At 53.4% G+C, this 15,155-nt stretch overlaps 3 protein-coding genes across 3 annotated transcripts; 2 read left to right on the forward strand and 1 right to left on the reverse strand.

The window, feature by feature from the left end:
* Positions 1-435: 435 nt before the first annotated feature.
* On the forward strand, positions 436-1,443 carry LOC34619806 (the record flags this gene model as incomplete). The annotated part of the gene is given in 3 exon segments (XM_026333805.1): positions 436-521; positions 624-951; positions 1,141-1,443. Coding segments are annotated over 3 exon segments (717 nt in total), but the record flags the coding sequence as incomplete, so codon positions are not given.
* A 2,333-nt stretch (positions 1,444-3,776) lies between these two features.
* LOC34619805 (NADPH:adrenodoxin oxidoreductase, mitochondrial) lies at positions 3,777-8,091 on the forward strand. The gene is made up of 9 exons (XM_026333806.1): positions 3,777-4,049; positions 4,188-4,232; positions 4,761-4,830; positions 5,124-5,271; positions 5,611-5,911; positions 6,086-6,172; positions 6,451-6,496; positions 7,298-7,819; positions 7,904-8,091. The coding sequence occupies exons 1-9, from the start codon at positions 3,777-3,779 to the stop codon at positions 8,089-8,091; spliced, it is 1,680 nt and encodes a 559-aa protein (XP_026189591.1).
* Positions 8,092-9,710: 1,619 nt separating this feature from the next.
* LOC34619804 lies at positions 9,711-13,802 on the reverse strand. Its single transcript, XM_026333807.1, is given in 7 exon segments — positions 9,711-9,797; positions 10,439-11,126; positions 11,198-11,295; positions 11,351-11,581; positions 11,741-11,945; positions 12,208-13,070; positions 13,524-13,802. Coding segments are annotated over 7 exon segments (2,451 nt in total).
* Positions 13,803-15,155: the final 1,353 nt, after the last annotated feature.

Here is a 15,155-nt window from a genome sequence, read left to right on the forward strand (position 1 = left end):
CTTGTGTCATGGTCTCAATGAACCATCTTCTAGCTCATCCCGTTTCATCAAGGTGGAGGCTACCAACCAACCTGGGAGAGCGGCCATACATGCTTTCGACGAAGCACGTGGCATTTTGGCGAGCAGCCCAGGGTTGTTCACATTGAGCGATTTCCTAAGCTTTGTCTTCTACTTGCGTCATCAGTGTGACTGCCCTTTCACCAGAAAATCTTGCCCAATCAATCCTTCAGCATGAGGATCGTAGGCGCTACCTGATGCACATTTGCACAACGCCCTCTTGCGCCTGATGCAACTTGCTGAGGTTGGCAGCTTAACTGGGGAGGAAGGGGATCGGATGGCTCAAGACGCTTTGATGCTTTTTTGCGCGCATCCAAGCCGAAGAGGAATCGGTGAAAACTGCGGCAAGCTGCTCTCTAAGTCTCAAGACTCTGACCCTCTTCGGAAACGCATCCCACGCGTCTGCATGCAGAGGCCAGAGCAGCTCGAAGGGGAGGTCTACAGCTCGTGCTTTTCGGCTTTGTGCTTGCAAGTGCCTGCTTATTGTTTTATTTGTATCAGAAGTCAGGCTCGCGTCTGGGAAGCCACATCGAGCGGCATACCCTCGCGCTGAATCGCATGGACAGCGCAGTGAGCGCGGCGGTTTGGGTAGCTGCATGGAGACTTTGGCTCGGATTTGTTTCGAGCGGTGTGATATCGCTTGCCCGTGGGGTGTATCAGCTGGACAGTGTAGTTCGCAAGCAGGAACGCCGCATGCCGAAATGAGTGCTGCAACACCGGGAGCTGCTTGTAAGACTTCCGCTGTTGGCGCTGCTGTTTATGACGGGTAATGCCACACGGATGGATACGGCGAGGCATGGAACGGCCTTCGCCTCGGCAGAAGGAGTTCTAGGGAAGCTTCTTCCGCACTTGGAAGCAGCCTCGCAGTCCTTTGTTTTGGACGCGTTTCATCAGGTGCCGTTGGATTGGTCATTGTGGGTATTGCAGTAACCTCTTGGGGTCGCTTGTCAAAAAATTGTCGCAGCCTAAGGAAAGTTCACGCAATGGGCAGCGTCAACCCCTGAGGAGCAGCTGGAGGATGCCTATTTTGAGAAGAACTCATGCGCACTTCCCGGCTTAGCAGCGCGTCTGCGGTCGAGGCAGATCACCACGACGATCTGGAGAGCTTTCGCAGTCAACTTCTTGGCAGAAGCCGTAAGAAGGGCAAAGGTAATAAATCTAGCAGACGTCGAAAATTGCCATGGATCGCATCCCGGGGGCCAGATTGACGACTTGAACTCCATCGTACCAGAAGACGGAGGAGGTACCGGCAGCACCACACCCGTCAAGTCCGATCGGCTGTCTAGGAAGCGGCGGAGTCGAAAGCAGGCGGAAAACGGAAGTATTCGTGCACACATAACTGGAGATGTTGCGAACTTTGCAGTCAATTCAGAGAACAATCAATGAAGCAGGGAACGCAGGTGGCAGATCACCCGAGAAGCGGGTAGGATCCTGCACTGTATCTTGAAATGAGTGAACTATCGCGAGAAGTTTATGGAGAAAACTTTTCTACAATAAGAGGGCATGCCACAGAGCTTCCTAAGGAGAGCTTTACGCACCAAATCTTCGGCAATGCTTCTCAGTGATATATTTGAAGCCAATACGAATTCCTTTTCCAGGATCCTTAACCGCTTTGTATTCCTCTTCCCGCTTCCCCCCCCCCTCTATCGCTTGGATGTACAGGAGGAGCGACGAATGCAGCTTTTTCCGTAGAAATAAAGCTTTGGTAGCCCAGTTGGCTGTTGTGGAGCAGTGACAGCTGCGGTAGGGACGACAGTCATTCCCAGAGTCGCCGTGTAAGCGATGTTGTTGGCTACATTTGATGCGCAAACCGGCTACTTGCGCTTGACAGGCGCTTACATGACGCCTAACTAGCAAGCGAGCAAAGAGACTTTAGAGGTGTTGCAGGTTAGCTCTTGCATGTCGATGAAGAATGCAAGCCCCAGCGTAAAACAGCTGGCATCAAGATTCGACCACATCAAAGATTTGGATGGTTGAGCCTGAAACTTGACTTTGAAGCGCATAGTGGACAATTATGGTATAACTTTACGTGCACATGTGTTTCTTGTGATGCATTATCGTCGAACAGCCCATGAATGATTGCACTTAGCGCTGCATAGAAGTTCTGAGTTTGTAGATGCTCTCCGAGTATACCTCATTCTTGAGGTGTAGATCCCACATCCGCCGGGTGGGCAGACACAATTCGCATGCTCACCCCAGTCGTCATGCTAGATAGCATATATTTGTTTGTAGGCATGTTGACACTTCGAATTACCATCGGAAAGGATGCTGCCGTAAAGTATAGTTTTATAAGTAACGCTACCATTGCAATTTGCCACCTGCAACCCAAATTCATGGAACAGAGAACCTGGGGGAGGTGCGTGTATCGTAGGTTCACATAGAGGTGGAGCATGAGCGACCACTCATTGCTTCCGTACAATAGCAATGAATTGCAAGAGAATGTGACCTTCCGAGAAGATACCTCTGAGGGCAATCTATGTAGCACATGCTCTCTCTCAAATCCATATGCCCATGCATCCTCTACAATGGTGGCTCAGCAGGCATGCCCTTGTCTCTCGTCTAGTTTGGGCGGGATCGGTGCATGCGTCAAGTGAAACAGCCACAAGGCGACCAGACAGTATGTTCTTGAACTAGCACACAGCGGATTACGGATTGCTATGAAATGGATCTGCAGCATACCCAGCGCAGACCCCTCTCCTGAATGCAAGCAAGCCCTGTGTTTGTTTTTCCTGTCGTATAAAGAGCTCCTTGGTAAGGCAAATTGAGCGCAAATCAGTAAAGCAGATTTTTACGTGGTCCGATGTGTAGACAAGGGATGCTGAATTTGCCGGTGCGCCTTTTCCTCCATCTTCAAAACGGATTATTCTGCAGGTAGCAGTGAGGAGAATTCTGTGAGGCTATTGAGGATCAACGTATCCACCTTCTCTTTCCACATTGTAGTAGGATTCGCACCATCCAACCTTTTTGATGAGCCTAATAGATTGGCAATCTCTCCCATGAAAACTGTCTGATTGCCTCCGGCTACCGTTCATACTCGAGACTGTCGCCGAGCGATTGCTGCTGTCACTACAGCCGGATTCTCGTCTTGTGGCCGTGTGAAAGATACCTGCTTGCATTTCGAATAATTATCTGTTAAAGTAAAGGGGATCATTTCATTGGCGTGAAGGTCTACAAAATGCATGCTTGTTGGAGTGCTCACGGCGAGGAGCCCATCGAATCGCGCCACCTCAGTCCCACATAGTGCAACTCGCCTTTTGCCTTCCTTATTCTGATCCCTGCATCTATGAGCCAGGCGCTTTTGTGTGTAGTGCTCACACCATCAAGGCTTCGCATCAGCAACCGCAAGAGGAGCAACAGGTGCTACTGCTGCATTTAGTCGGTAGCGGCATCTGCTCCCTGTGCCTTCACGTCTGAAACCGCTTCCTTTCCTCATGACCAGCTTCTCATTGGGACTGATGAGGGTGCTACCGCGGGCAGGACATGTTGGTTTCCTGCCCGCAGACAAAAGGTCATATGGAGCGCTTGCGTCTGCACTGTATACGCTGAACCGGGGCATAGGGTGCATACAAAAAGCAATACCAGGAAGGGCTGCATCGCCAACACGCGCACAGGCAACACCTTTAGCACTACCGATAGGTCGGCTGTACGAGCGAGCGTGTCCACTGCAAGCTTCGTCTCCGCTGCGCTTGCAGCTCGAACGCTGCACCTCAGTGCAGTGCATGCAGGTCTACAGAGGACATTTTTCATCTCAAGCGGCTGAATCAGATCAGAATCTTCAGCTAGAGAGTCTCGGAACGTTTACTGTCTGCATCGTGGGTGCCGGACCAAGCGGGTTCTACTGTGCAAAGGCCCTTCTGCGGCAGGCGCGCCTCCACCACCAGCAGATCGAGATTGTGTTGATAGACAAACTACCGACTCCATTCGGCTTAGTTCGCTACGGTGTAGCTGCGGATAAGCCCGAAATGAAGGCTGCAGCGCACCAATTAGCCGCAGTAAGTCGAGACTCCTCGCCCAAAGGATACTTTGAGGCGTGCCGGCGGGGTTACAGGCAGCTCCATGCCGACACACAAATATTTAACGCGAGCCACAATGTGTGTTTGTGCTTCATACTTTGCGGGATGTCAAATCAGGTGGCAGAGACGCCGAATGTTTTCTTCCGCGGCAACGTGATGCTGGTGGGGTCGCGCCTTTTTCTACCCCGTCATAGTGCCTTTAGGCCTTAGCTTTTTGCAATAGCCTTTTGCATAGGGCTTACCTGAAGCACAGGAGCCTTAGAAAGTCTCAGCGTTACCTGCTGTATGGGAAAACGGACAGTTAGGGATGGGTGTAGAGCCCATGAATGAAGCCCTCAAGGATGATGCCGGTTTAGAGGGAACCGCTTGAGGCTTCTGGTCACAGTGCGTCTGGCGCTTCGTCCTGCTGTTGAGCTTTTGGCTTGCAACATGTGTCTGCTTGCGGTCATTATATGTGTCGCCTCTCCGAAAATGTGTTACGTATTCCTCTCGGCGGCCCGAGGCGTGCTGTTCTCCCTATGGGCGTATCCAGAAATTTCGTCCTCATGTGACTTGCTCTGTTGCATGCGTGCGTGGTATATCCTCGAACCCTTCTGCACTGCTGCACCTATTGCTGCATCAGTCGGCGCCCTGCCCTAAACGGTTTGCCTGACTGGCTGTTTGATCGACTGGCTGGCTGACTGCTTGAAGGGACGGGATGTGCTGCTTGAGGAGTTACGCGCCTTGTTCGATGTCGTAGTATTAGCCATGGGAGCAGCGGGTGAGAATGCGGTTGGGCTATTCACCTCTTCCGGCCCTTTTCCGCTTCTGCTCATAGGAACGATTGCTGTGTGGCTAGAATGGATAGACTAGCGGTTAAGGCCGCTCCCGGTGCAGCATACTGCATTGCATTCGCGCTCTGTCATTTCGACTGAATGCAATTGTCTTCTCGCAAATTCAGCTGCTCCCTCGAAACATGTGCAGTTCGATGGGAATCCTGCTGGGGGTAGCGCCCCAAGATCCCGCTTTCACCGAGGTTGTCGGTATTGCTGTTGCTGCTGCGTGCCATTGCAGACGGCGTCTCCTTGCCAGTACCTGGGGCAACTCTTTCGGGTGTATGTACAGCTCATGATCTTGTCCTATGGTTCAATGGACATCCCGCAATGCAGGGGTTGGAAGCGCATCTAGGCAAAGCGCACTGCACGAAGGCCCTTGTTGTGGGGTAAAGAGCAACCCACAGGAGCACGGAGGCCTTCTGCCTCAGACTCTCTCTCCCCGCCGTGTCGCTGCTGGCGCTGTGTCTCTCTGCAGGATTTCTCCAGTGTATATCGTGGCTGCCTTTTGCAGCATAGCGAGAAAAAACACTTTGAAGACACCTGCCATTCAGATACACATGCAGTTAATTGCCTTGTCTGCTTTGTCGGTGCACGCGTCTGGTGATGCGCCATTTTGCGTGATCTTATCGCGCTCCAAACCGACGTTAACTTGGTTGTAATTCACGCCAACTCTTCCGTGTAGCTCTGCGCGGTATACCCCTGCTTGTGGTTGTGACTCCTGGCAGGCATGGCAATGTAGCTCTCGATGTCGCACGCGTCCTTCTGAAGGCAGCGGTGGACACGCCCCGCACACAGCCGCAAGCGCGGGAGAAGACAGACCCTTCGGGAGTGGGCATAGAAGGCTCAGACGCAGCTGCAAGATCTGCAAGCTCTGAGTCTCTGATGCACTCCCCAGTGCCACTGTGGACGACCGATATCAACGAGGCTGCATACACCTGGGCGCGCAGTCGCCGCTTTAGGTGGATACGCGTAATTGGACGGCGGGGCCCTGCACAGGCCTCTTTTACCAACAAGGAGCTGAGGGCAGTGAGGCACCCTCAGCACTTGGAGTTCCTTTGCTGGCTGCCGCTGCCGCTGCCGCTTAGAGGGAGGTATTCCTTCTTCGCCCCCGAGCTGTGCGGTCTATCTACGCCTGGTCAAGGCCAACCGCTGTGCTCGACTGGCGGCTGGAGGAATTTGCCGCGCGTGTTTGCGTCGCAGCTTCTGAAGGAACCTTCTTTGCTGGCTGTGATTGACCCTAAAGAGCTCGAGGAGGGCCTCAATGAAGCCTCACGAACAGAAATACAAGTGCGCAGCCCCAGCGTGTGTAGGTGCTTTGGGCTCAACAGCCGTAGACCTGCCCTTCGCTACAGTCAGTGGACCTTATTCTTCGCGTGACAGATTTATTCCATCACTATCTGGCTCATGCTGTTTTTGTGGCGACCCCGCTGTGGGTGCGTTCCTGAGGACTGCGTGTCTCGATTGGAGCGTCCCTCTCTGCCTTTCCACGCCTTCTCCCACCCCATTTTTCCTCTATGGCGGCGTGCAGTGTCTCTTACTTTATGAGGCGTGATGCAGCAATCAAGGAGGAAGCAAAGGGCTCAGCAACTCTTCACTCAGATGGCAGCGAACGTAAGCAATATCTACATCTCAGCGTGGAAACGAGTATGCGGGGGAAGAATAGTCACTGTCTCGGGGTCTCAGTTTTCGTATGCGAGCTCTCATATACTTTTGCGTATATATCTTTACGAGGCTTCGTAAAACCCGATAGATAACCGCTATCCGCAACATATGTACGCATGCAGAGAATACCAGAAAACGCCCCGTTAACCATATGACGCTAGAGAAGGGGCGCTCTCCAGTTTCAACGTTATGGGGGCATTTCTGCCGCTAATGACCTCAGGGCTCCCACCCAGGCCTGCATGCTGCGATGTTCGATCCTCGCTTGATTGTGTGCTCATCCTTTATCTCCAGTTTGCACGTCTTATTTCTTTTGGACCTTCTGGTGTGCCTAAAGAGCCCCAAGCTCTTTGTTTGCCTAAGACCTGTTTCCCTCTTTCTATCACTCGTCCTCCTGCTCCGTCTGCTGCAGCTTGTGCATGCCCCGTGTGCGGGCCCTGTGAATATCTCTCCCGATCCTTCCTGCTCTTCTGCTGTTATCTTCTGCCGCAGTGGCCTCGCCGCTTCTCCTGCGGACTCCCCGTACTGCAACTCTCATTTTGTGTGTCGCCCTTCGAAGTGCTTCCCTCTAAAGACGGTGGGCATGTCTTTCCCTTCCTCCCTAGCGGCCCACATAAAAAGCCCCAAAGGCGGCCACCTTTACAACTACGTCGTCTGCGCAGTATGCAGAAACGAGCCATGGCTGTGGGAGAGTTAAGGGACTCTCATCATGAGAGGATCTCGGGTGGAGAGCGTGTGCATGCTCCCTCGCAGAACCAGGAAGCATCGGCTCTGTCCTGCTGCAGCGCAACGTTTTATCAGGCCCCGCCCACGCCCAGAAGGCGGTCTCCGCGCAGCACAGCCAGCCGGGAGGCGTTGAGGAATTTCCAGCATCCTTAATGGTTTGGAGCGTTGGGTTCAAGATTAATGCTTCTGAGCGGCTCCGTCCAGTGCCGGAACCTGCAGCAGCAGCGGCCGTAGAGGGCTCGGGAGAAGCAAAGAAACAGCCCCTTCCAACAAAGGGCCTCCTCTCCACCGTCCTGCCTACTTGCTCCAGAGGGCTGCTGTTGCACACCAGCGGGAGGGTGCTGCCGCCTCACCAGGAAGACGCAGCAGTGGAGGAAAGAGGGACGAACAGAGAAAAGCTAGGAGCCCTCTACGTGAGTGGCTGGTTCAAGGGCGGCCCCAAAGGGACGATTGCCGACTCCCTGATTGATGCTCAGCAGACAGCCCAACAGATTTTCACAGACCGCATGCGCAGCTCTGAGAAGACGCGTGAGAGCATGTCCCCGTCAAGCCCGCATGACTGCGTAACACCGCGGAATGCTGCCTCCACGGCAGACGATCCGAAAGGACGAGCGGCACCCCCCCCATCGCCAGACAGTTCAGACGCTCTGGCAGCCCTGGATGCTTTGCTGGGCTCCCGAGGAGTCCAGGGTGTTTCGTTTGATGGTTGGAAAAAAATTGCATTTGAGGAGGAAACGAGAGGCAAGGCGGAGGGGCGAACAGCCCGCAAAGTCGTCTGCTTGAAGGAGATGCTGCGAATAGCAGCAGGCGGTAAGAGTTAAAAGCTCCCTAGCAGGAAAGAGCCGTCAAGCTAGAGGAAGCAGCAGGGGATCGATCGAAGAGGGGCTGTCCCCCCTGAGAAGCCCCCATTAGCTAGGCACAAATGCCTCCCTTCCCTGCCAGAAGGGTCATTGTTTTGCCCTTGACAAAGGGAGGAGGATTCTAGAAGTGCGCGGGAGAAATGCTTTCAAAGGGAACTCCCCGCGAACCGCCAGGGGAGGGGCAGTTGGAAGGCGGGTATCTGTGTTCGGGGATGCAGGGGCATCAGCGCTTTTCAGGCGATGCCACTGCACTGGCAGGGAACTAATGGTCCCCGCTAGGAGTTCATCCTCCTGGCAGGCGTCAGGAGACGTCGCTGTTGCAGAAAAACCTCTACAGGGAGAAGTGGTAGTCGTAAGCAGCTACAACTAGAGCAGTAGCACCCATGCCAAATGTGCACGAGAGAGCTGCAACGTTCTGCATCTGGGCTGTTTCTCACAAGGGCGTAGCGTCACAACAGGCTTCCCACCGCCAGAGCCTCAACTTTAGTATCTATCCCTAAACCCTGGGATCGTAGAGGGTGGTGCAGCTATGGGAAGGAGGGCTCTCAAGGGTAAATCGAACAGAACTCCACGATAGCTAGGCTCGTGAGATCCTGCGTTTGGAAGCGGCTTTACACGGTGACGTGTTTCCCGTCACGGCGAACCGAGGTTGCGATGGAGGGAGACAGGGCGAAGGGCGGCAGCCTCGTGAGACTGATATGTGGAATGTTTTAGGCACCCAAGGACCCCCAACACGGACAGGAACTAAGAAGACGTGTGAAGGGACGCAAAAGTCGAAAAGGCGAGCCGCACGGCTCATCACACCAGTAGAAGAAAGAAACGAACCAGCAGAAGGCATAGAGAAGGGGGTGGAAACTCCGGAGATTGCACACACACACACACACTCTCTCTCTAGATGAGGCTCCTGAAGACCTCCCTGCTACACCCGCGCCCTTTGGATTCGACGTCCAAAGCGCTATCCGACCACGCCACAACAGAGGCATAGGGAGATCGGGGCCGTTGCTACCCTGCAGCGAAGCATGCAGCGATGACTAACGCACTAAGAGTGTCAACTTCCCTCTCGCGAGCTCTCACACTTTACCCTCGGAGCACGCTGAGCGCGTGGACAGGCACTTTAAAGAAGCCGGCACACACCCCTGCGGAGGAAGAACCACAAGCAGGCAGACGCGAACGTGCAGCTCAATTAGGCTCACCCGTCCTCTTACCGCCCTTCCCCCTTCATGCATACGCAATTAAAAATACACAAAACGCTGCTGCGATGCAAGGGACAAACAGCTCACCCCCGATGAAAGACGCAACCGAGGGAAAGAGCAGCTGCAAGCGCTCCAGCAGAGATTGCGAAGCCTGGGAGACGACGATTCCCAGAAGAAAACACAAAGGAAGCCCCAAAGACCACGTAGCTCCTGCACGCAAAGCATGCACCGTCAATCCTGGCAGGCTTCCCCAGGGGACCAGCAATTACGCTAAACAGCGAGAAGCGGTAGACAGCAGCCACGCGACGGGGAAGGCAGGCAGCCCACGCCTAAAGGGAGGCTAAAGGCTCAGCAGGCAAGCAGTTCGCGAAGCTCCAGCTCGCTCACCTAGGAGGAGCAGAGCCTCATGCAACTCTGTGCGGAGTCGCTGCGGTTCTAGCACTGCACACTTCTTTGAACAAATTGGCACGTAGCCTGAGGATGACACCGTAAGCGGCACCCAGCACAAACTCCAGAAATCATGAATCCCACGCACACTCACCACTGCAGCATCTCTAAAGAGGAACTCTACTGCGTGCGACACCCTGATTTCCTCCTGTGTCTCCCCTACAACCCGCTACACCATCCCCCCTCCACGTGTACGCAAATGTGTATGTGTGTATCTATGTGCGTATGTACATATGCGTGTGTGTATGTATATGTGTGTGTAGTGTAGGTGTATGTGTATGTGTGTGTAGTGTAGGTGTATTTGTGTGTAGTGCATGTGTATGTGTGTGTAAGCAAATGTGTATGTGTGTGTATGTGTATGTATATATGCGTGTGTAGTGTAGGTGTGTGTGTGTGTAGTGTAGGTGTGTGTGTGTGTAGTGTAGGTGTATGTGTGTGTAGTGCATGTGTATGTGTGTGTAGTGTAGGTGTATGTGTGTGTAGTGCATGTGTATGTGTGTGTAAGCAAATGTGTATGTGTGTATCTATGTGCGTATGTATATATGCGTGTGTGTATGTATGCGTGTGTGTATGTATGCGTGTATGTATATATGCGTGTATGTATGTGTATGAGCATGTATGCGTGTATGTATATATGCGTGTGTGTGTCTGTTTGTCTGTGTAGCTGCGGCGTAGGTTTTTAGGTGTGCAGGTGCGTGTGCATCCATCCCGTCCTGCGGTAGTTTGCAAGTTTTTCCCTCTTTTAAGATGTGCTGGCGTGAGTCATGTTGTGTGTCTCTGAGGACGGACCGTTGCATTCGAAGGCGTGCATCTCGAAGCCTTCCGTCTCGATGCGGTAAGCAAGTGCTTGTTCCACATGCGCTGCGTTCGCAAATGGCAGATTCATAAGTCGTACGCCTGGCGCTTCGAGTGCTCAAGCGTCTAGACAGCAAGAACACGTGCAAGGCTATGTACTGCTGAGCCCACACTGGTGGAGGCTTCGCAGCATTCGCTGCAGGCAGGCGGCCACTAGACGCATGGGAGTATCTAAACCACGCAAATTTTGACGGTGGAATCAACGCACCAATGTGCCGGAGTGCTGGGGAGAAAGGCGCAAAGACTCCAGCCTCTGTTTCGGTAGAAAGATCCCCACCCGTCTCAGCAGGGGAGAACCCAAAGAGGCAAGACGCTGCTGAAGGCTCCAGCAGCGGAAAGTAACGCACACGCTGGGTTGCACGCCTTATTGCGGGAGCTGCCTGTGCTTCCTCGGCTGGGGTGCCTTGGGCATTAAAAATTGGGGTTGTTGTTGTTGCTGTTGCTGCTTCTTGTGTCGTGATGCTTGTTGATGTTGCTGTTGCTGCCTCTTGTGTCGTGATGCTTGTTGTTGTTGCTGTTGCTGCCTCTTGTGCCGTGATGCTTGTTGATGTTGCTGCTGCTGCCTCTTGTGCCGTGGTGCTTGTTGATGTTGCTGCTGCTGCCTCTTGTGTCGTGGTGCCTGTTGATGTTGCTGCTGCTGCCTCTTGTGTCGTGATGTTCGTTGTAGTTGCTGCCGAATCCCCCGATGCAGCGAGGGGTTCAAGTGTATCCGACTGGACTATTACAAGGCCCTCCTGCTGCTGCTGCTCCGCAGTAGGCCAATCCCTAAATGTTTCTGCATGCTCTAGCGTGATGTACTTGAGGCAGCATGCGCACTTGACGAGGCGTCGCTTGCAAGAAGCCTCATGCCGCTGCACAGCTTCCATGTGGCCCCTTCGTGCAGCGTTGAGCTGCTGCTGCACTCGCGTCAGATCCTGCTGCAGACTTTCCAAGTGAGCACGAGCTTCTTGCTCCTCCTGAGATTCCGCTTCCAGAGGATCTACCGCTGTGGCCTCTAGACGGCTTGCTGCGCCGCTGCTGCTGCTGCGAGAAGCAGCCGCAGCTAGAGCAGCTGCTCCCCCCGTACAGGCACTCAAAACACCACTGCCACTGCCACCACCACTACCAGTGGCAGCAGCGGCAGCGGCGCGTGCTGCTTGCTTCCTCCTCCGCTTCGACTGCAGCAACATGAGCGCCTTGTTTGCAGCTACTGACTGCCTATGCAACCCGAGCCAACGCGAGAACAGAGGCCCATCCTTTCGCTCAAACAAAATCCCGCATCCAAACGGCGCGAAACGACATGGAATAAAGCTGCACTGATGCTGCTGGTGGTGATGAAGCCTGAATAGAGCCCTCCAGACACGACACCCACAGACGCAGCTGCTAATATGGTCTAAAATACGGCTATCGAGACAACTGCAGACGCTCCACTCTTCCCACTCATCCAGTAGACAAAGCTCTGCCACAACAACCTGCCCATCAACTTTGTGAGCCTCTGACCATCCCTGACCAAGCCCTACCGCCTCCGCACTCCACCAATGTACATACACCGTAAATACACTGTAGAAAGAGAGATCTTGCATGTATGCGCGCATCGGCTCACCTGGCGATGGGTATGACTTTCCTGCATGCGCTGCAGCGGACCAAAAGTCGGTTGTAAAAGGAAGCTCTTTGCATCAATTCCACACCAAACGGTTGCCAGTTCAACAAAGATCCAAGCCACTGCCCCCCCTGCAAACCCCCCTCTTGGCCGTCTCCAACTGCGCCTCCGGAAAAGTCTTTCTGTGCAGGGTAAGTCTCAGCGGCCCCTCGCTGCCCTCTCTGTTTGAGGTTCACTGTATAATAAGTTTGGGAAAAGCGATCCAAATAACTGCCGAGCAGCTCCTGCTGGCTCGCCTCCTGCCGATCACTGGTGGCGTTGCGATGCTCCTCACGCCGTTCCTCCAGTTCGATTAGCCGCTGCAGAACCTTCGCCCCCCTCATCGTCTGCGCCTCTGAGAAGCAGAAAGGATGTATGCGCTGCAATTCTTCGTCCAGGCTCTCCTGCTCGCTTCCCTCGTGCTGCTGCAGCTGCAGCCGAGGGCTCTCCGCCTGGTCGAGTGGCAGTTGACTCCCCACATCGGCGATCAGCAAGTCGCTATCTTCCTGCTGCAGCAGCACCTGCTCTTCCTCCTCCTCTTGTTGCTGCCGCTGCAGCTGTTGCAAGAGCTGCAGCACCTCAGTGCCCTCAAACGTCTGCTGCCGCTGCACAGCCTCACGTGGCTGCTCTTGTTGAGCCGCATGCTCCTCCTCGGGCTGCCGCTCTTGCAGCTGTTGTAGCTGCTGCAGAATGCACTTGGAAAGAAAAGGCTGAAGCACTCGAGGGTTGCTAATGCTGCAGTTGCAGAGGGGGCAGCGTCCTCGACTGCGGACTGTGAGAATCATGCATACGCCGCATCCTACGTGACCACAAGGCGTCAGAAGAGGCTGGCTCAGTACCTACAGCAAGGCAGCAAGAAGGCGCAGAAAGTGAAATAGAAACGAGGAGAGCAAGGGGGGCATGTACAAACAAGGAAGACTGGGGGAAGGAAGAAAGACCTTGCACCGCAACAGGCGGTATGGGAAGAACACGGAGACACCACCAAGCGGGCTGAAGACGCTGTTGCGCACGCTATCCCAAACATAAACTATTATGCTCGTTTATCGAAGCAAAGCTCCTCCTGTGCAGCTGCAACCCTGTTTAACAAGAAGCCTCTTGTGCAGCTGCAACCCTATCTAAAAAAAGCCTCCTGTGCGACAGCAATCCTTTTTAAAAAGCCTCATGTGCAGGAGCAACCCTATTATTCAAAAAAAAGCCTCCTGTGCAACAGGAAACCTATTTTTTTTTAAAAAAAAAGCCTCCTGTGCAACTGCAACCCTGTAGAAAGAGCCTCTAGACACACGTTGACGTACCTCCAAGCATATGGGGCAAGTCACTTGCTCCACGAGGCTCTGAGGCGCGAGGACATCACAAGTAGAGCCGCTGATTTTTGTTGGTGATCCCCAAGCTTGTAGAACCTCTGGTGGCATCCGCGATCTACCGCGAGCGCCTCCGGCCTGCTCGGTCGCACGTGTTGCCGCTGCTGCTGCTTCCTGCTGCAGAAGCAACGGGTGTGTTTTGGCATAGCGTGAGTAGAGAGAGATAACTAGGCCCGGTGAGGAGAAGATTGAGGGTTCCATCGTGAACCCTCACACCACCAACCCTGGTCCCCCTAAGCCCGATGCTCCGACGACAAAGAGCTTGTGACACGGCTAATGAGTATCTTGCAATGTGAAGATGCAGTGGTGCTTGAATAGCCTCTGCAAATATGTGCGTAAGAAAGGAGGTGCTCTGTCCGGGGTGTCTGCCGGTACTTAGCGGTGGTTGGTCCCCGCTGAGCATGTAGGCACCTGAAACTGCCAATAAATGACGTCGAACGGTTGTGTTGCGCTACTTCGTAAATGCATAATACATTTTAATTCGTGAAAGCGTGGTTGGAATTCAAAGACAAGTCATCATAATCGCGGTTGCTCTCCCTATCAGCAAGGAGCAGGTCCAGCAGCACGAGAAGCGGCAATAGCGGCTGCCCACGCAAGTGCGCCCTTTAGCCCCCAGTCGCATCATCAGACACCAGCTCCTAAACACAGAAACTCCGAGTAGCCACCATCCAGAGCGCGTGGCGAAACTGGAAGTCTAAACAAAAGCCCCCGACACCTTTGCCGCCAACTCCGAGGGCAGGGACTGCATGCCATCTACAGTGGAAGTCAGTAGGCCACCCACATCAAGCGAGCACACTAATAACTATTAGAAGGCTCTCATCCCCCCAAAATGAGGGGGGCGAGAAAATCCACAGGAAGCCTTCAAGGCACTTTGCCTTAGAGCGGGCGGCGTGCCCAAGGTAATACAACGTCGGTTTGTCGGATGTAATTACTCGTCAGCGCCGATGACCAACCCATATGGAGTGAGAACTTAGCTTTTTCAACCTCGTAGTGCCTACACAACCCAAATTAAAGTGCGCTTTGCGCGAAAAGGCCCCCTAGTTGGTCTTGCTGCAGGCTAAGCTACACCCTGAACCTTTCTACTAGACTCGGCAAACTTAACTAAAAACTAGTAAGGGATCGACTACATGGTTTATCTTTTCGTATTTCATCTTTAGCGAAGATTACCTTCAGGTTGATGGTTGAAGACCAAATGCTGCATGCATGTGCACTAGATACAATGGTCAGCTAGCTGGGAATGCTTGGAGGTCTCAGATGATGTAGCAACGCTCACCCTTTTCTCTTTATGCTGAGAATATCAAGAGGCGCGGCCCGGTGAGGGAAGAGGCTGTTCTGGACCACACGGATACCACCCTATTTGGCTTGTTTGGAGTCTGTTATTAAGCATCTTTTCATGGACAGCTGAAGTGTAGCCCTACACCTAGTCTGGAAGGATGATTCAATGTACCTGTTTTCCTGTGATCCAGTGGCTGTGGATGCAATAGGATGTCAGACTGACCTCCCAACAACAGTTGTCTAGCTTTGGCTAACTTACTTTATAGTGTAAAACACTAC

The sequence above is a fragment of the Cyclospora cayetanensis genome, unplaced genomic scaffold (assembly GCF_002999335.1).
Source record: "Cyclospora cayetanensis isolate NF1_C8 unplaced genomic scaffold, CcayRef3 CcayRef3_contig_303, whole genome shotgun sequence".
Lineage (NCBI taxonomy): Eukaryota > Apicomplexa > Conoidasida > Eucoccidiorida > Eimeriidae > Cyclospora > Cyclospora cayetanensis.